The sequence below is a fragment of the Oncorhynchus clarkii genome, chromosome 20 (assembly GCF_045791955.1).
Source record: "Oncorhynchus clarkii lewisi isolate Uvic-CL-2024 chromosome 20, UVic_Ocla_1.0, whole genome shotgun sequence".
Lineage (NCBI taxonomy): Eukaryota > Metazoa > Chordata > Actinopteri > Salmoniformes > Salmonidae > Oncorhynchus > Oncorhynchus clarkii.
The window spans coordinates 11,293,507-11,314,470 of record NC_092166.1 but is presented as its reverse complement, the minus strand read 5'-3'; the positions used below and the strand labels follow the sequence as shown (position 1 = coordinate 11,314,470).

Genomic DNA, 20,964 nt, shown 5'->3' with positions numbered 1-20,964 from the left:
CTTGCAATGTTCCTATGAAACATGTCTAGAACATTAATATCTTATATTCTGGGAACATGGTAACTACGTTCTAGGTAAATTCTATTTGACATTGAGGAAATGGTCTCTTGGAAACGGTCCTTGCACATCACTGGGAATGTTCCTATGAAAACGTTAGGTAATGACATAATGAGTCTCTTAAGGGAACATTCTCTAAAGTTGTGGGAACGTTTGTATTTAGCTGGGATAGGTCTAAATTGGTAGTCCTACACCGCAAGGAAACCCCCCAGAAAACATAAATAATAAAACATATGGGTGGATAGATAGTCGGCTTACCAGCCGTTCACCGGTTGTCTTCACACTGTCTGCATCTCACCTACCAGATCAGTGCCACATACTCGACTTGCACCATTCATCCATTCTCAGCTGCAGTACATGTAGTTCAGGAGGGAGATAGAGCACCTCCTAAGGAAATAATGCCGTTTGAAATTGTGGGTTTCGGATTGCTTTTCTTGATTTTGATCGGAATACTCCCATACAACACCTGTACAGAAGACTTGATAACTGAACCCGTAGAACCTGTCCTTCCCGAGTCTTTGTTGCTGAAGCCCAAAGTCTTGCTCAGTATTCTTGCGCGCAATGCGGAGCACAGTCTTCCCTACTTCTTGGGGTGCATCGACAGGCTGGAATATCCTAAGGATCGTATCGCCATCTGGTAAAACATGTTCAATTTAATATTTTGTTCCACATTGTTTCTTACTTTTAGATATTTTAACCTTTGAAATAAATACAATTATTTAAATGATTTATCATATCCATGGTTAGTATGATTAGCTCACTGAGTGATGTAAACTAAAGCAGTCATGTAATGTCACATTGTTGCCCACCAATTCCAGAAGACACCACGTGCTTTCCTTTTGGGAATATTGGGTGAATTTGTGTAAAGAGCATCAGATTTTTGTTTTGAATTGTAAAAATTCCTCAGTTCCACTAAGGACGTTACTGAGGTGGAGTTCAATAGATTATTTACAGTATCTCCCAGCCCTATGGGCTAATTATAACTGCATTTTACCATAAAAAATGAATAAAATATGTATCAATTCCTCTAATGGAGGGCACTTTCATTGGGCAAAACCTATTAAAAACCAGTTGCTGTCAGTGGATTAAGTGGCCTGAGTTCAACCTCTCTACCGAAATACTCAGAGATGAATATGAGATGAATGTGAGAAGAGTAAATAGTGGTCTGGGAGCAGAGAGAGAGGGTGAGATGTGAAGTGGAGTGGCACAGCACTGGTAAATGACAGCGACCAGGCAGAGAGAGAGAGAGAGAGAGAGAGAGAGAGAGAGAGAGAGAGAGAGAGAGAGAGGGAGAGAGAGAGAGAGAGAGAGAGAGGGAGAGGGAGAGGGAGAGAGAGAGAGAGAGGGAGAGAGAGAGAGAGAGAGAGAGAGAGAGAGAGGGGGAGAGAGAGAGAGAGAGAGAGAGAGAGAGAGAGGGAGAGGGAGAGGAGAGGGAGAGAGAGAGAGAGAGAGAGAGAGAGAGAGAGAGAGAGAGAGAGAGAGAGAGAGAGAGAGGGAGAGGGAGAGGGAGAGAGGGAGAGGGAGAGGAGAGAGAGAGAGAGAGAGAGGGAGAGGGAGAGGGAGAGGAGAGAGAGGGAGAGGGAGAGGGAGAGAGAGAGAGAGAGAGAGAGAGGGAGAGGAGAGAGAGAGAGAGAGAGGGAGAGGGAGAGGAGAGAGAGGGAGAGAGAGAGAGAGAGAGAGAGAGAGAGAGAGAGAGAGAGAGAGAGAGAGAGACAGAAATAATAAAGAAGTCTATGCTGATATAATACTGTAAGATGTTTTTATCTGAAGACACTTACATCAAATGACATGTTATGTAGAAATCTGGTGTCCTGAATCTCCGTTCATCATGCTTAAATCTAGGTTTAATCTGCGTCTGGGAAACCCGGTCCCAGGCTCATATGGGAATCAAATTTAAAACCATGGTGTGGAAAGCACTATGCTCCAACCAACTGAGCTATCTGATCCAGCCAGTAGCTCTAGTGGGCTGATGCTCTAGCCACTTTGTTCCAGTGCTGCTGCAGACCACAGTGTGGACAACACCACAGCCATGCTGCAGGAGTGGATCAGAGGGGTGCAGAGCCAGTATCACTCTGTGAAGTGGACACCCATGGAAGGACCAAGGTGAGCACACTCTGAAATACATCCTTCCATTTTTCTCCACATTCACTTTTACATGTCTTCTTCTCAGACGACCCACCTTTCCCTGTGAAGCTGGGGTGTTCATAACTATCAAGGACCCATACTGTGCACTCTTGTCATTCAATATCTATGTCAACAAATGTCAAGAATAAAGACCTCTCCACTAATTTCTCTCCTTCCCTCTCCCCTAGCTCGCATGTGGGTGAGTTAGGGCCGAAGCACTGGCCTAACTCTCGGTTCACCCACGTGATGAAGCTAAAACAGGCTGCTCTTAGTTCAGCCAGGGCTCTCTGGGCTGATTACATACTGGTGAGGTCACCCACAACTCAACACAGTGGGACAACAACACTCAGTAGTAGGTGTCATTAGGCACAGAGGCATCACATTTTGAGATGGCAAACTGTTTTGTTTTAGGCACTGTTTACTGTTACAGTAACGACACCTTCATTTGTTTAAAGCTGTAACTGGTCGAAAGTACCACAAATAGCCAATTGTGAATCCCCCTCACTTTACTTGAGCCAGCCCGCAGAAACCCAGAATTTCCACTGAGATGATTCCTTCTTCAATCAGTTTGTGGACACTGACAACTTGCTGACCAACCGGCGGGTGCTGACTGAGATGATAGCAGAGAATTTAACGGTGGTAGCGCCCATGTTGGAGTCCCGCGTCCTCTACTCCAACTTCTGGTGTGGTGTGACCCCACAGGTACACCCTTCATTAATCTCTGTCACAATCTCTCCAACTTCTTGTGTGGTGTGACCCCACAGGTACACCCTTCATTAATCTCTGTCACAATCTCTCCAACTTCTGGTGTGGTGTGACCCCACAGGTACACCCTTCATTAATCTCTGTCACAATCTCTCCAACTTCTTGTGTGGTGTGACCCCACAGGTACACCCTTCATTAATCTCTGTCACAATCTCTCCAACTTCTGGTGTGGTGTGACCCCACAGGTACACCCTTCATTAATCTCTGTCACAATCTCTCCAACTTCTTGTGTGGTGTGACCCCACAGGTACACACTTCATTAATCTCTGTCACAATCTCTCCAACTTTTTCTGGCCCACAACTGGACCCATTCTCAGAAGACAACTTTATTGTTTAGCTGCCATCCAAATGTTTATTCAATCTGAAGCACAACACTTGTCTGTCTGCCTGCCTGCCTGCCTGCCTGCCTGCCTGCCTGCCTGCCTGCCTGCCTCCCGCCCTCCCTCCCTTCTGTCATCTTCTCATCACTACTCCCCTAGCCACTTTCCCTTAGTGATATATGACTGTATGATTGGCCTTCTGTCATCTTCTCATCACTACTCCCCTAGCCACTTTCCCTTAGTGATATATGACTGTATGATTGGCCTTCTGTCATCTTCTCATCACTACTCCCCTAGCCACTTTCCCTTAGTGATATATGACTGTATGATTGGCCTTCTGTCATCTTCTCATCACTACTCCCCTAGCCACTTTCCCTTAGTGATATATGACTGTATGATTGGCCTTCTGTCATCTTCGCATCACCACTCCCCTAGCCACTTTCCCTTAGTGATATATGACTGTATGATTGGCCTTCTGTCATCTTCTCATCACTACTCCCCTAGCCACTTTCCCTTAGTGATATATGACTGTATGATTGGCCTTCTGTCATCTTCTCACCACTACTCCCCTAGCCACTTTCCCTTAGTGATATATGACTGTATGATTGGCCTTCTGTCATCTTCTCATCACTACTCCCCTAGCCACTTTCCCTTAGTGATATATGACTGTATGATTGGCCTTCTGTCATCTTCTCATCACTACTCCCCTAGCCACTTTCCCTTAGTGATATATGACTGTATGATTGGCCTTCTGTCATCTTCTCATCACTACTCCCCTAGCCACTTTCCCTTAGTGATATATGACTGTATGATTGGCCTTCTGTCATCTTCTCATCACTACTCCCCTAGCCACTTTCCCTTAGTGATATATGACTGTATGATTGGCCTTCTGTCATCTTCTCATCACTACTCCCCTAGCCACTTTCCCTTAGTGATATATGACTGTATGATTGGCTCTGCTGTCCTTTACCATTTTTTATTCTTCTGGTTTGTCAGTTTTATATGGCATTGATAGTCAATTAAATTAGCGAGTATGTCATTTTTTTTTTTTTTAGAGATACACTCAGTGGCCAGTTTATTAGGTACACCACCCCGTTCATGAAAATGGATCGTTCCTACAGACAGTGAGTCATGTGGCCATGGTTTGTTATATAAACAGGCAGACGGGCATCGAGGCATTTAGAGACTGTTTGGTTGAACGTTAGAAGGCAAAACAAGTGACCTAAGTGACTTTGAGCGTGGTATGATCATCAGTACCAGGCGGTTCCAGTATCTCAGAACCCCCTCCTGGGGTTAACACGCACAACAGTGTCTAGGGTTTACAGAGAATGGTGAAACAAACAAAAAACATCCAGTCAGCGGCAGTCCTGTGGGTGAAAACAGCTCGTTGATGAGAGGTGGAAGGAGAACAGCAAGAATCGTGCAAGCTAACAGGTGGGCCACAAACAGGCAAATAACGGCTCAATACAACAGTGGTGTGCAGAACGATATCTCAGAACACACAACTCGGCTGTACTTGTCATGGATGGGCTATTGCAGCAGACGACCACACCTGGTTACACTCCTATCAGCTAAAAACAAGAAGAAGCTGCTCAAGTGGATGTGTGATCACCAACACTGGGCAATTGACGAGTGGAAAAACATTGCCTGGTCCGACGAATCCCGGTTCCTGTTGCGTCGTACTGATGGCAGAGTCAGGATTTAGCGTAAGCAGCATGAGTCCATGGCCTATTCTGCCTGGTGTCAACCTTACAGACTGGTGGCAGTGGTGTAATGGTGTGGGGAATATTTTCCTGGCACACGTTAGGTCCCTTGATACCAATTGAGAAATGTTTCCATACCCCAGAGAATTCAGAATGTTCTGGGGGCAAAGGGGGGGTCCGACCCGGTACTAGATGGGTGTATCTCATAAACTGGCCACTGAGTGTAGATATCAAGAATCTTTGTAACCCATGATGATTTATACATTTAATGCTCATTAACTGTGTTTTCTTTTGTTTATTCATTGTATTATACCATCTTGCTTTTGTGTTCGCTCACCATTGTATTTGAAGATTTAAATTATTCACATTTCCGGGGAGCATACCATTGGAATTTTTTTATTCATTAAAATGCATTTATGTCAAGGGGCCACAGAAAATGTAACGATGGGCCGGATTGTCCCTGGGGATTCTATTTAAGTTTCTCTGATCCACTGTGTCTCTTCCTTCCCTCTTAGGGTTACTACAAGCGCACCCCTGAGTACATCCCCATCAGGAACTGGAAACGCCAGGGCTGTTTCGCGGTTCCCATGGTGCACTCTACCTTCATGGTGGACCTGAGGCGGAGCGCCACCCGGGCGCTGGCCTTCCACCCTCCACACCACGATTACACCTTCCCCCTGGATGACATCATGGTCTTCGCCTTCTCCGCGCGGCGGGCAGGTCAGTCATAGAGTCATAATGAATTGTGTTAAAATGCTCAGTTTCCTTACTGTGTATTGAATGTGTGTCATATCTTAGTTCAAATAGTCATTGTTTTCTTTCAAATACTTTAGTTGCGCTTGATTGAGCTTATCTGGCGCAGTGGAACCAGTGGAATAGCCGGGCTATGTGGCACTCCAGGCAGGCTCAAACAAACACTCAATTATTATTTATATGTATTATGTTTTATGTGTCTAATTAGTCACAAACCTGTGACTCCATACAGATGTGCAGATGTACATATGTAATAGAGAGCATTATGGGTATTTGCCACTGCCTCTGAAGCAAGAGCAAAGTCTGGAGGAGGAGGTGGAGAGCTTTAGCCACACCATGACCGAGGCTCTGAGTGAGTACTCTGATGCACACACACACACACACACACACACACACACACACACTCACGCCCACCCACCCACACACACACACACACACACACACACACACACACACACACACACACACACACACACACACACACACACACACACACACACACACACACACACTCACGCCCACACACACACACACACACACACACACACACACACACACACACACACACACACACACACACACACACACACACACACACACACACACACTCACGTCACCCACACACTCACGCCCACACACACACACACACACACACACACACACACACACACACACAAACACACTACCCTCACTATATTTTAACGTATCTCCCCTCTCCTACAGACCAGTCTCTGTGATGCCGTTTGACTTTCACTTTCACAGCCGTGTCAGAATTCTCACTCTTCTGTTATCTCTTCTGCTTTTCCGTCTCTCTCCGTCTCTTCAGAGAATCCCTAAACTGGTCATTAATGAGAGACTGACGAATTCCCTTACAAATCATAGATGGCAAATGTCTTAACACAGTGTGATCTGCTTTTATCTTTTATCTGGTAATAAGAGTCTAATACAGGTATTTTTCTTCAGTCGATTACCTCATGAAGCCGTCCAAATACATGCACCATACAGCTAAACCTCTGGAAAAGATGGGATTTGATGAGGTACTGAGAATGTACTTACAGTATATCTACACTATTGTATATCTACACTACTGTATATCTACACTATGGTATATCTTTAGTCATCCACGGTCATTGTTTGAAAGAAATCACAGAAACATCTATTTCATACAAATCATAAGAAAGGTGATAATGGATGGCATAGTTGGATTTTAGTGACCTGTTCTCCCCGCCTTCATTCTAGATCTTTCTGATTAATCTGAAGCGTCGCATTGACCGGCGGGATCGAATGCTGAGCACCCTTGCCGTTCTGGGCATTGATATCACACTGACAGAGGCGGTGGATGGCAAGTACGACACAACAATCCAAAAGCACTTTACATAAGCGTCTGCACCTGTTATTTCAGACAGAAATAAAATACATTGCCTGCTATCCATACTGAATCCTCACTCCTCTCCACTATGGTTCCACTCAGGCTCCTGAGTGGCGCAGCGGTCTAAGGCACTGCATCTCAGTGCTAGAGGCGTCACTACAGACACTGGTTAGATTCCAGGCTGTATCACAACCGGCCATCATTGGGAGTACCATAGGGCGGCGCACAATTGGCCCAGCGTTGTCCGGGTTTGGCCCGGGGTAGGCCGTCATTGTAAATAAGAATTTGTTTTTAATTGACTTGCCTAATTAAATAAAGGTTAAACAAAATATGTAATAAAGTGAGCATGGATTCCTCAAACATGAAACTTTGATGTATTATCAGTATCTTCATTTTCCTTTGATCTTTTGTTATACCGTTCTGAATTGAATCAGAAAAAGAACAGGTGCCAACACTGCACAGGTGCAAAATCTAGACCTACGCACCTGGGCTGGGTTTGAACATTTAATTATGTTTTATTCATCTTTTATTTTCTTCAGAGCCCTGAACTCGTCCCAGCTGCAAGCGATGGGCATAGACATGTTGCCTGGGTACAAAGACCCGTATTCGGGGCGTGTGCTGACGCGAGGGGAGATCGGCTGCTTCCTCAGTCACTACAATATCTGGAAACAGGTACACATCTAGTCTATACATGGAAACAGGTACACATCTAGGCTTTACATGGAAACAGGTACACATCTAGTCTATACATGGAACAGGTACACATCTAGTCTATACATGGAACAGGTACACATCTAGTCTATACATGGAACAGGTACACATCTAGTCTATACATGGAAACAGGTACACATCTAGTCTATACATGGAAACAGGTACACATCTAGTCTATACATGGAACAGGTACACATCTAGTCTATACATGGAACAGGTACACATCTAGACTATGCATGGAACAGGTACACATCTAGTCTATACATGGAACAGGTACACATCTAGTCTATACATGGAAACGGGTACACATCTAGTCTTTACATGGAACAGGTACACATCTAGTCTATACATGGAACCAGGTACACATCTAGTCTATACATGGAACAGGTACACATCTAGTCTATACATGGAACAGGTACACATCTAGTCTATACATGGAACAGGTACACATCTAGTCTATACATGGAACAGGTACACATCTAGTCTATACATGGAACAGGTACACAAACGTTGCATAAAAATCCTAATAAATATTTATAGCTGCCATTTTTATTGATAACGGTACACCCCTTTCCTGCAGTCAAATTACCAGATCACCCTCTAGTGGCCTTATGGGTGGAATGTTCATAGTTAATAAACTTTCCTTTCATTTTTTGGCCCGAAAAATCTGTGTTTTTATGTCAAACGGTTTTGTTGCATTTAAGTCTTCTGTGATGTATATAAAGTGTAATATTGGGATACAAAATCAAAAGTGAATACATTTCAACTCTATATCTGACATGGTACATGTGTCTTATTTTTTGTAAGCCCATAACCATGTGTGTGAGGTGTATACTTTAGTTTCAAAGTAGATTTGTTTAAGACCACCAAGAATCACTCTGTGTGACCCTGATTTATCCCACTGCAGTAAAAGGATAATGATCTGTAACAGTGCTCAAACTACTTTAGATGTAAAGATATAAGATAGAAAGCAATGTCACTTGTTTTAATGTATCAAGTATTTGGAGATTCACACCCTGGCTCAGTGGCTGTCCTGTGGTGCATGTCTCCCCCTAGGTGGTGGAACAGGGACTGCAGCGTGTGCTGGTGCTGGAGGATGATGTGAGGTTTGAGCCGTGTTTCCGCAGCAGACTGGTGACCATCATGGAGAACGTGGACCGAGTGGGACTGGACTGGGATCTGATGTGAGGGCTGATTGGCTGCATACACACTCGAACATAGACAGGCAGACAGACAGATAAGATTCCAACGTGTGTCTGATCTTAGGATGCAGCATAAAAAATTGCTTATTTTTCTAGGAATGCTTTATAAATTGAAGTTTCTCTCCCTCTCTCTCTCTCAGCTATGTGGGGCGTAAGCGGCTGCAGGTGAAGCAGCCAGAGCGTTGGGTGGAGGGGGTCAGTAACCTGGTACACCCTGACTATTCCTACTGGACCCTGGGTTACGCCCTCTCCTTGCAGGGGGCCAAGAGGCTCCTGGGAGCCCGGGCCCTGGGCAAGATGCTACCTGTGGATGAGTACCTGCCTGTCATGTTCAACAAGCACCCACGGTGAGTTCCAGTGGTCGGACAGACTTTTGTCTTTTAACTGCAGTGTCCACATTCTCACTCTATCGCTCTCTGTTATATAATCAGCACCTTATTCACCAAGCACATGCTTGTTGAGTGACATTTGTCCCTGCAAACCCAGTGTTTGCTGATCTTAAGAGACCAGGTAGAGATTAAAACGGTGCAAACAATATGGCGGTGGTTCCAGGCAGATCTTCCAATGGGCCTTTTGGAGCTAAGAGAAGAGTTTGTTTTCATACCTGGCATGTGTTGTTTTTTAATTCTCCTCAACTCTCCTTGCCCTCAGGGAGGAGTACATGGCCCAGTTTGAGCAGAGGGACCTGCTGGCGTTCTCTGTGGAGCCGCTGCTCCTCTTCCCCACCCACTATACTGGCGAGCCGGGCTACTTCAGCGACACAGAGACCTCCACCATCTGGGACGATGAGGCCACAACCACCGACTGGGACCGGCAGAACACCCAGCGAAGCAGCAAGCAGGACGGCCAGGGACGGCCTATGCCCCCAAGCATCGCCAAGGAAGGAGGAGGCGTGCCCTCACCCTCCTCTGCCAGCAATCAAAGAGATGAACTCTGATGAGTTGAGGTCACATAAACACACACGTTACTCCTATGATTAATAAATTAAATCTTACATTGCCATATTGGCTGGCAACATTCCTATCTCTTGCTTGCTACGGCTAACTTACAGTCACATCAAACAGTGCAGCCAGAATAACAACAGTAGCTGCATTTGTTTAAGCTGTTTTCTAGTGAACTTTATTTGGATACATGCATAACAATGAGCTAACGTGGCGCGATTTCGCCTGGCATATAATTTTTTTATTCAACCTTTATTTAACTAGGCAAGTTAGTGAAGAACAAATTCTTATTTACAATGATGGCATTGACATTGTGCGTTCACAATTACATTTTACTCTCTCTTTGGGACACTGTTGATCAGAGGAGCTAGCCAACAACACACTGAATACAATCACTTCAAACTGAAGCTGGAAAAACTGCAAACTAGCTGCATCTCGTTTCCTTTTTTCAATTGACATTGTTTTGTATATATCCACCAAAAATGATGTCAGCTGATTCATGATTTCGACTGGTTTAGAAACGTTGCCTGCCTATCTGCCTTGCCCCGACCCCTACACATTCATTACTATGGAACAGCTGGAGATCTCATTTTAATATTGAAACAATGTTGCAAATGTCAGAAAGACAGACAGCAAGGTTTATACAAACCTCCGCTGTTGAAAACTAAATGTTAGTCTAAAAGAAATGTGAGATGTCTAGATGCTTTTTATAGTGGAGATCAGGTTTATAACTTGCCAGGCTGGACTGATGAGACAGTGGATTGCGCAGCCAGATGGAACAGAGTAAATAGACATTTTAATGTCATAGATTTAGCCGGTGGTAATTTGTGGATTAGACACCGACTGGAATGCGGTTTTAACCCATCAGCATTCTGGATTAGACCCATCTGTTATATAATCAGGATTATAAACTGGGTGGTTCGAGCCCTGAATGCTAATTGGCTGACAGCCGTGGTATATCAGACCGTATGCCACAGGTATGACAAAACATTTATTTTTACTGCTCTAATTATGTTGGTAACCAGTTTATAATAGCAATAAGGCACCTTGGGGGTTTGTGGTATATGGCCATTATACCATGGCTAAGGGCTGTGTCCAGGCTAGCCGCGTTGTGTCGTTCATAAGAACAGCCCTTAGCCGTGGTATATTGGCCATATACCACACCCCCTCATGCCTTATTGCTTAATTAAAGAATGATGCCTTTTAGCTGTCTGCAAACACTCCAGCTGATTGTATTAGTTTATAGGGATAATTCACCCAAATGACATATTGGATTCCTTACCATGTGAGCAGTCTACGGACAAGGTATGACAGCAATCCATGCTTTGGTTTAGTTTATCTGGTCACTGTTTCCAAATGCTAACTTTTTTTGCCTCTGTGGCACAAATCCAGCGCAAGTCAATGGTTTTGATATTAGCATTTTTCTATCTTAATGGCCAAGTCATCCTAAAGTATCTAAAAAGCTCAATGAAGTTACTAAATAGATCATTTGGACACGAGACGCGAAAATGTACTTACACAGGTACCGTCGACTTGCATTGGATTTGTGCCAGATTGTAAAAATATTGCAGTTGTCAAGTAAACAAACCAAATCATGAATCAAGGATTGTGGTCATACCTTGTCCGTTGACTGCGTACAGGGTAAGGAAACCAACATGTCATTTTGTATTTTGGGTGAACTATTCTTTGCAAGGGATTGATCAAATTGTCCTTACTTTGAAAGCCATCTACGGACAACCTTCCCTTCAACTTAACAATATTCACGAAAAAGTGGATGTGTATAAATCAACATTTATATACAGATACAAGTTAGTCACCTGTTAACAAGAAAATAACACACACAAAACATTTAACTTAAGGTTTTTATTTATTATGAAAAAGTACTGGCAGTCTGTGTCAAGCAAACAATGGAACCAAATTATTAGTATATGTTCCATATCACAAAATAATAAGCTATGGGAAAAATGAATTAAACCACGCAAATTATAAATCGTAATAAATTAATCCTTAAAATAATAGCAACAATACATGATTACACTTGGGTGTTGCACAGGAAATATGGAAGAAATGTTTAAAAGACACCTGAGAGTATAAATATCAAAGAACAAGTTGCAGCATTTTTTCAATTAGTTCCACAGGTCCTCTTATCTACGTAACCAAAGCTCAAATAAGAGGTTTCTTAAAAGAGTTATTGATGTAAAAATTTGGCTTAACAAAATTCTAAAAATATTGGTTCTTATACAAACAATGCAGCTGTGTAGATTTGTTTAATTAGTGTACAGTGGGAAACAATTAGCATAGTATGCCCTATAAGGTGTTCAGCGCCGATTAATTAAATTGTTCGAGATATGGTTATGCCCCCTCCCCCCCAGCCAGATTTAGTGTAAATTGAGTTATTGGTGACTTTATCTGAAGGGAACCTACATAAGCACTTTATAACCCATACAGTACACATTTAAGCAGTTAATGAATATTGCATAAACGTTTGTTAACTGCAAATAGTGACAAAACTGAAATATCAACTTGTTAACATTAGCATTTATGCAATGTTCATGTACTACTTATGAATGGGTTATTAAGTCCTTATGTAGGTACCACCGAAATGAAGTGTTACAAAATGTACCGCAGTAGGTCCAGACTAAACTGATCTAAGTAGCATTGTGCAACATGAAGGGTAGTGATACATACTGAACACTTGTGAGATGCAAAAATTGATGATCAGCACTATTAAAACACCACAGGTACGTAATATACTATGGAAAAAGTGTTAAGCACAGTCAAAACTCTGTACACGGAGCATACATCAAGAATATAGACAAGACAACTAAAGAGATGTTTGTTTCCCTGGCAGAGTGTAGTTTTCACTTGAAGAACACAGGAAGTTCAAACCTACGGCTTGATTGTGTTTAGAAGCGTTTCATGAGAAAAGGTGAGTTTCTTAATGGAGTCCCTTTTAGTCCAACTGCTTTCCAAGGGAAGACAAGTATTACACAAACATTGCGAGGTAAATTGTTACCCTTTGTGTGAAATAATCATACATTTGGCGCGAGGCAGACTTGCTGTCAGAAATTAAACAAATACATTTGGAAAATGATGACATCCATGAAGACATTTTCAATTCATTTGAAAACATAGCAAACACTTTCACTACGTCATATTGTGGCTTGGTTTGAAGTAGTCCATTTTTGTTCGATAACTGCCAGCAGTTACCGAGAGCTGTAGACAGATAAGAACTTGTGAAAATGTGTACAAACGGCAAAAGCGTTTCAACATAAAAGTTGAAAACAGGTACATCCCATTACAATGGAACTAACAGTGACCAAATGATGCAGCAAGAATGATCCATTAAAGTCAGTTGGTTAGTAAAGACAGAGAAGGAAAATATTGGAGGGACTGTATGACGAGAGAGGTGCCTTAGTCACGCAATTCAATCTTTCTGTGGAAGAAATTACAGTTATAACAAGGCTCTGAGAGCATAGTGTCTGAGAAAAGCCACATACATAGAACCAAGTCATTATGCTCAGCAAAGAAACAGTTAAAAAAACCAACACATAATAGCCCCAATCTATCCTTTATCGCACTTTCCTAAAGCACTTGGACAAATGTGTCTGACTAACCAAACCATTGGTTATAATAAGTATAATGAGATCACGTGTATCTTTTATCAAATTCCACAGTGTTCAATTGTAGAAGCATATTAACACAGTGAAAACCTGTCACACAAATTAGCCAAGTGGCTAGCATTAAAAGCAACCTCTGGTTAAAAGTGGTATATTGCATATGTGTATTTGTAATGTGCCGACGAGTCGGCGTAAACCTGTAGAAATGATTCAAACTGTAAACATGGTGCAATAATAAGTATGAAATAGTTTAAGGCTTTCTGAATTTCCTGAAGTGTTTTTCACTGAGATAAAGTAATCATGTCCATAAAGATGGACAGACAAGTGGAAACTGTAGAAAGTGTCTTCTCTTTCTCTAACAAAATGTAATTAGAGACACACGCTTACTCACAGGCAGCGCTATCCTATCCAAGTGTGTAGTCTGTCACCCCTAATATAAGGACTACAATTCATCACAAGTATTACTTCCTCTAATATTTGTTCACGATATTCTCTACAATAGAAGGTTAAAGGTTATATACATTTGCATCCGTAACGGACCTAATATTACGTGTATCATTCGTCAAGGTTTCATGGATAGTAAAAAGAAAAGTTGATCTAGAATGAATAAGAATGGTGTGTAACCAGCTAGTCTTCAGCGGTTTAAACCATTCATCATCATTACTGAAAGTTAAGTTGACCAGCATTTAAAATTATAATACAGTAAATACGATATTACAAAAACATTTTTTTTTTATAACTAAACCAACTAATTTCCAACGACAAAAATGCATGGAATGTGCAACCTCTTGAAACTGAGGACATGTCATCAGCAAAGCTGCTACACTTTTAGTTGACCTCAGCCTCTCTACGCCTCTAGTTAAATATCACAAAATGGCGCTAGCAAGAAAGGAAACAGCCACAGTAAAAAAGCATGGAGCACCATCTCTCTAAAATAAGCCGAGAAAGGAAGGAAAACATTTGGCTGATGCGTGTGCTGAGACTGAGGAGTGAAGACATTGAGAATTCCCTGCATGTGTGAGTGTTTTTCAGTTAAAGGTTTTGAGTATTAGTTGAGCGTTGAGACTGGTGTCATCTTCATCCGTCGGGGTGGGTGGTGAACGTGCCCCCACCTAGATACTGTTGTGTGGGGAGTTTTGACAGACAGGCCTGGCTAATGGATCTGATTGGTTAGGACCTTTGGTTAGGACCACTCCCTGTTACCCTTGCTGACCCCAGCCCTAGACGTGGGAGTGAACCCACTGACCCCTGCACTCTACTGGCCCATGGCTGGGCTGGACGCCCCCTGTCCCCCAGGGGACGAGGCCTTGCGGCCCAGCATCGACGGCTGGAAGTCGGGGTGGCGGCGGGCGTGCTTGATCAAGTGGTCGCTGCGCATGAAGCGCTTGTCGCACAGCGGGCACAGGAAGCGCTTCTCGCCTGTGTGTGTGCGCGTGTGGCGAGCCAGCTCGTCTGAACGGGCAAATTTCTTCTGGCAGTCGGGCCAGGTACAGGGAAAGGGTCGTTCACCTGATGAAGGGAGACAGAAAGAGAGACATTCAAATGAACATACTGAGTGTGACACAAATGTCAGACTGGCAAATATTTCCCTGCTCGTTCCAGTCACTAACACTAGATATGCAGCGGTCGGTAGTAAGCTAGACCCTTGACAGACCCTTGTATACCCACCAAGTGTATAATATTATCAGCATCCATTTTCTTTATAACGCAAAAAGGTCATCCACCCCTCTGCTCTATTTAATACACCAAATCAACCTACGTTATAAAGAAAAACCTACTCTGGTCATGGTTCATATTGAAGAGAGACATTTTGAAAAGTGAATGCAAAACGTAGACAGGCAATAGATATTGACACTCATAGGGCAGACTAACCGGTACCGGGTCAATGTGGAGGCTGTTTACAGGGTGTACCGGTACAGAGTCAATGTGGAGGCTATATACAGGGTGTACCGGTACAGAGTCAGTGTGGAGGCTATATACAGGGTGTACCGGTACAGAGTCAGTGTGGAGGCTATATACAGGGGGCACCGGTACAGAGTCAATGTGGAGGCTATATACAGGGTGTACCGGTACAGAGTCAGTGTGGAGGCTATATACAGGGGGCACCGGTACAGAGTCAATGTGGAGGCTATATACAGGGTGTACCGGTACCGAGTCAATGTGGAGGCTATATACAGGGGGTACCGGTACCGAGTCAATGTGGAGGCTATATACAGGGTGTACCGGTACCGAGTCAATGTGGAGGCTATATACAGGGTGTACCGGTACCGAGTCAATGTGGAGGCTATATACAGGGTGTACCGGTACAGAGTCAATGTGGAGGCTATATACAGGGTGTACCGGTACAGAGTCAGTGTGGAGGCTATATACAGGGGGCACCGGTACAGAGTCAATGTGGAGGCTATATACAGGGTGTACCGGTACCGAGTCAATGTGGAGGCTATATACAGGGGGTACCGGTACAGAGTCAATGTGGAGGCTATATACAGGGTGTACCGGTACCGAGTCAGTGTGGAGGCTATATACAGGGGGTACCGGTACCGAGTCAATGTGGAGGCTATATACAGGGTGTACCGGTACCGAGTCAGTGTGGAGGCTATATACAGGGGGTACCGGTACCGAGTCAATGTGCGTGGGTACAGGTTAGTTGAGGTAATATGTACATGTAGGTAGAGGTAAAGTGACTATGCATAGATAATAAACAGAGAGTAGCAGCATTGTAATGCAAATAGTCCGGGTAGCCATTTGATTAATTGTTCAGCAGTCTTATGGCTTGAGGGTAGAAGCTGTTAATGAGCCTTTTGGAAACTAAAGTTTAAAAAAAATAACACAATAAAATAACGGGGCTATATACAGGGGGTACCGGTACCGAATCAATGAACGGGGGTACAAGTAGTCAAATGGGTGGGACTTCCTATGGGGGAAGGAAGAATCACATAACATAGAATCAATTCCATCCAGGTTACCAGGAGATCGGCCAGTGAATTATACTCGTGAGGAAACATTCCACAACTGTAGGTGGCAGTAAATCAACAACCCTGGCCTTGTATCTGTTCAAACAACACACTCTAGGTGGCAGTGCGCACACTTTCAGTTTGTTTGCCAACTCAGAAGTAGTAGATGAAGAAAATGGACTACTTCAAAATGGAGATGGCCTCAATAGTATATGCCATTTAGCAGACACTTTTATCCAAAGCGACTTAATGTCATGCTTTAACTTATGGGTGGTCCCAGGAATCGAACCCACTACCCTGGCGTTACAAGCGCTGTGCACTACTGAGCTACAAAGGATCAATAGAGCTCCCAAGACGGTTTTCATGGGAATATTCTAAAATCGGCATAAAACATTTTCCCACCATAGATGCGTTACCAACAAATTGATTTATTGCGAATAAAAGTAGGTGCGTGATGAGGCAGTGCACAAAAAAATAACGTGTGGTTAAATTCCCATGCACCAAATACAAAGTACAAGGTAAATGGGTTTCCATCGCATTTTCGGTTCTACTGATGGATTTGTCACAAAAACTGTTGCGTTATATAGCGAATGTGCCCACTCTGGTCTTGACACGTGTGCTCTAGCCAACAGCTCACATATACAGTGAGGGTAGGCTACTTAGATGATGATATGGATAAGAGGCAGATTTTTTGTTTTTTTTGTCACACGGTAGCCTAGCATCGGTCATCATGTCACTAGAATAAGACCCTCTATATTTATTGGAAAATAGCATCAAACTCATCACCTTGCACTTTCACCAGCCTGTGAAGTTCATCATAAATTATTCAATCTGTAGCCGAATAAACTGCATGCTTTCCCGAGTCGTAGTGGGACAACCACACAACATATCGCATGACTACAAGTTTACGTCGATGTGATTGATGGTCATTATATCAATTTTTGCGAATAAATGCGTTTCCACCGTTGAGGACAACCTTTATGTTGACTAGACTGTAATGCATTAAGGTATCCACAATGTGCAGCCTCCTACGCCTATTTTGTGGCCCTAATACAATAGAGTAACATTGCTAATAGGAGTCAACCCAGGACAGACGAAGGGGTGCCAGGAGCTATATTCAAGACCGCAAAGCGGATCTTCGTTTTGCAACACTCCACACTCCCACTCACTGGTCATGGCTAGAAGGGATACCAATTTTAGCTCGCAAGTGATTCCGTGGAAATCACATCCAATTCAGTCTGCTGTAGAACTCGACACTGTGTAAAAACGCAAACTCTCGTCGTAGTGAACGGGACTATGACGTTTTTGACGAAACCCTTCTAGCCATGAGCCACTCACCCCCGTTTTGTGGGCGTTCCCTAACGATTTGTTCTATTCAGGCCGCTTTCCTGTTCTAATCCATCACTGACCCTGAAATCCCCCCGCCCCGCACTGTGCGGACACCTGGGCAGTGGACACCTGATGCATGTATACAAAGTTACAGCGCTAAACATACCATTTTGACTGGGAAAACTATGGCAGCAATGGCTGATTTCAAGAAAGATGTTTTCGAAAAAGACGTGACTGTTACACGATGGCCACATTGATGCGAGGTGGGATTAAAAGATTTGGCTGTTTGAGTTGAAAGAATCACCGAACCTGCGCAAACGCCCCGAATGTTATATTTAATCTCGAACTCACTTCGTATGCAAATCAACCCAGTTGTAGCATGTTCGTCACTAGCCTATTTTTCGTCCAGCCCCATTCTTTTGTTCGATTACTTCTTTGTTGTGAGCCCTCTGAGTTTTCCCCCTTTTGTTCTGGGAGTATTGTAACGTTACTAACTCGCGGGTAAACGACTCGTCTCGCCCACCCAATCGACAGTGTATCCCCGTGAAGAAAAACACTTTTCTCCAGGCAGAAATATGATAATTGTAGATAGGAGTGACTCACAAAGGGGGAAGTGCTTAGTTAGTAAGGACAAACTTGAAGTTCTGAATCAAATTGCATAATAAAATGATATTTGTGAAGACTATAGCTTATTCCCTATTTTTTTTAAAAATAGTTTAAGCTATATAACAGCCAGCTATATAATTGTACCTGTATGGGTTCTGATATGGGCTTTCAGATGAGATGATTTTCCATAAACTCGGTCACAGCCGTCGTAAATGCACTGATGTCGCTTTACTGGGGACCGAGGCGTCCCTCCTCCCCACTGCTGTTGAGTAGCATTGTACTGTCCAGGAATTGGAGTAGCAGAGGGGGTCATGGTTGGGGTAGTTGAGTCAGACAACGTGGTGTAGCCGCTCTCCCCACATGAGGAGTTGCTGCTCTCCGAGTAGGCCGACATGGACCGGAACTTGCCGTGGAGGTCCGTGAGGATCCCGGCCACCGTCATCATGTTGGCCCCTTCGAGTCTCAGCGTCTCGCGCACCTCCCTGTCCTCGTTCGACCCTTCGGGCTCCCCAGGATGAACGGCCCGGGGAGGGGGCTGAGCGGCGGGGACAACCGGGGTGGGTCGGTGTAGGACGGGACCGCTAGAGATCGACATCAGACATTCGGCGGCTAAGTAATCTGAATACGCAACCATCGACATTCTTGTTTTATGTCGTTGACTTTAGCAAGTCCTTTGTAAAATGTTGTTTTGATTTCGGTGTCGTCTTCGAAGGGGACTAGCCAGAGATTTCGACTTCGTTATGTCAGACGAACTCGTTGAACCGACTTTTCCAGCTATCCCTATACCGTCACAAAGTCTTGTCGATATGTGTGCTCGAAATTATATAAAACAAAGGCAAAAAACTATACTGCCAAAACGTGCCCGTGCCTCCAGCCCCACATGCATGCTTTACATCATCCGAGGGCTCATTGTGTCTGCCTCTGAGAAGCCGGTCAAACCTACGCCCACCGACACAGAGCAACACGCACAATCTGACGTTGCGGACTGACGTGAAGAGCAGGCGTGGTGGATGTGTATCTCAGTGGGTGGAAGCGACCGATACAGCAGCGTGGAAAGGTGGTGCTCTGTGCTTGAGTTGAGGGTGTAGCCCTACTGTAAATGGTTTATCACATTTTATGACTTCCTCTTACACCCTATTTCTCCTTTGTCAACAACATGTATATGAAGGACTAAAAATACATGTGCTATTTCAGCAATAATTACATTTTTTGTTATTTTTATTCCATTACCATAGTGCATAATTATTTATATGCTGTATATTAGATTTATGGATTATTTTACTATTTTGAAAGTCGTTATTCTATTTTAAGGTCTAGTACCTAAGAGCAGAGGCTAGACAAAGACACTAGATGTCTCTCTTGTCCCTCTTCTTCTTTAGCTTCTGCTGACTTCCATATATAGCATCACATAAACAGTCACACCCCATTTTCTCTGGCTGGCTGTTTGTGAAGCCATCTGTCGCACCATAATTACTCACTTGGAAGCTTAACCAAATCTGACCCCAACAATGAACTGGTGGATATCATCGTTCCGTAATAGAGACGCAATAGAGCCTATAGGCTATACGATTATTGAAAATGACCGTTATGTACACTTCCATCATAATATAAAAACATGGACCACCCTTGATTACAGTGTTAGGGGTGGGATATAAGGGTGGATAGAACATTTGGGTCACATAACATACATCTATTGTCTATGCAACAATATGACAACCAGGTTGCCATAACATTGTCGATTCTCACTAAAAAGCAACAAACATAACACTTTAAAATCCCAAATGTGAGTTGTGCTTTTCTGTCTGGAAGGAACCCTTCTTTATCCATAGGGCGGTTTATATACCCTAGAGTGTCTTTGCATTGAGGGGAGTGGGGGGTAATGTTGTGTCAAGTGACTGGCTCAGTGGATGTTTGTAGCTCCAGGCTGGAAGGTATTTCCTGATTGGATACTGTGAGTAGTGCTGGTCACTGTGGAAACAGGAGCAGGCACAAGCATGGCCATTCATTGCCTGTGTGAGAAAAGGGACTGTTCTTCAGTCCAACTACTGTACTTACATGTGGAGTCTTGGAAGCCAGGGCTGCTGCAGTGACTTGAGAATGGTATATGGCACCAATCAGGCCTTCGAGGACTGGAGTTGCCCACCCCTGCTATATGGCACCAATCAGGCCTTTGAGGACTGGAGTTGCCCACCCCTGCTATATGACACCAATCAGGCCTTCGAGGACTGGAGTTGCCCACCCCTGCTATATGACACCAATCAGGCCTTTGAGGACTGGAGTTGCCCACCCCTGTTATATGGCACCAATCAGGCCTTCGAGGACTGGAGTTGCCCACCCCTGTTATATGGCACCAATCAGGCCTTCGAGGACTGGAGTTGCCCACCTCTGTTATGTGGCCTTGTCTCATCTTCATAGTTCTCATTCTACTACACAGTAAGATATCTATGGTTTTTGATTGGATTTGTGATTTGACTTATTCCTAAGGTTTGTTCTCATTTCGGACAGGGATG

The 20,964-nt window shown here is 43.8% G+C and overlaps 1 protein-coding gene and 1 pseudogene across 1 annotated transcript; one reads left to right on the top strand and one right to left on the bottom strand.

Annotated features, from left to right (window-relative positions):
* Positions 1–455: 455 nt before the first annotated feature.
* Positions 456–11,837, top strand: LOC139375883 (procollagen galactosyltransferase 2-like; annotated as a pseudogene).
* LOC139375884 (Krueppel-like factor 9) lies at positions 11,794–19,381 on the bottom strand. The gene is made up of 2 exons (XM_071117829.1): positions 18,599–19,381; positions 11,794–15,074 (listed from the first exon to the last, which is right to left on the bottom strand). Exons 1-2 carry the CDS (start codon positions 19,092–19,094, stop codon positions 14,821–14,823), a joined length of 750 nt encoding a protein of 249 aa, XP_070973930.1. The 5' UTR covers positions 19,095–19,381; the 3' UTR covers positions 11,794–14,820.
* Positions 19,382–20,964: the final 1,583 nt, after the last annotated feature.